The sequence below is a fragment of the Penaeus monodon genome, chromosome 32, assembly GCF_015228065.2.
Source record: "Penaeus monodon isolate SGIC_2016 chromosome 32, NSTDA_Pmon_1, whole genome shotgun sequence".
Lineage (NCBI taxonomy): Eukaryota > Metazoa > Arthropoda > Malacostraca > Decapoda > Penaeidae > Penaeus > Penaeus monodon.
Window position 1 is genome coordinate 18,134,632 of NC_051417.1, and position 244 is coordinate 18,134,875.

General features: G+C 42.6%; 1 protein-coding gene across 2 annotated transcripts in view; it reads right to left on the reverse strand.

Annotated features, from left to right (window-relative positions):
- Positions 1 to 244, reverse strand: part of LOC119593699 (1,4-alpha-glucan-branching enzyme-like) — a gene marked incomplete in the record, with an annotated part of 15,237 nt that overhangs the window by 11,598 nt on the left and 3,395 nt on the right. For both annotated transcript variants that reach the window (XM_037942657.1, XM_037942658.1), the window contains 1 exon segment: positions 98 to 244. In XM_037942657.1, coding sequence (XP_037798585.1) covers positions 98 to 244 — 147 coding nt within the window.

Here is a 244-nt window from a genome sequence, read left to right on the forward strand (position 1 = left end):
AAAAATAATCATTATAAACATATTCACAAATGCACATGTACACTCACACCTGCATTCCCACACATACTACATAAACATTGACATTGTCACTGCTTACTAAAATCCCCTTTGAGGAACAGGCCCTGGGCCAAGGGAGCCCATTCACGGCAGGTCACACTGTTGTCTGGATTAACGTGGAAGCCAAAATTCTCATAGCCACGTGAGAATTTCTCCAGTCCTCCTTCTGCTTCATTTATCTGGTTGA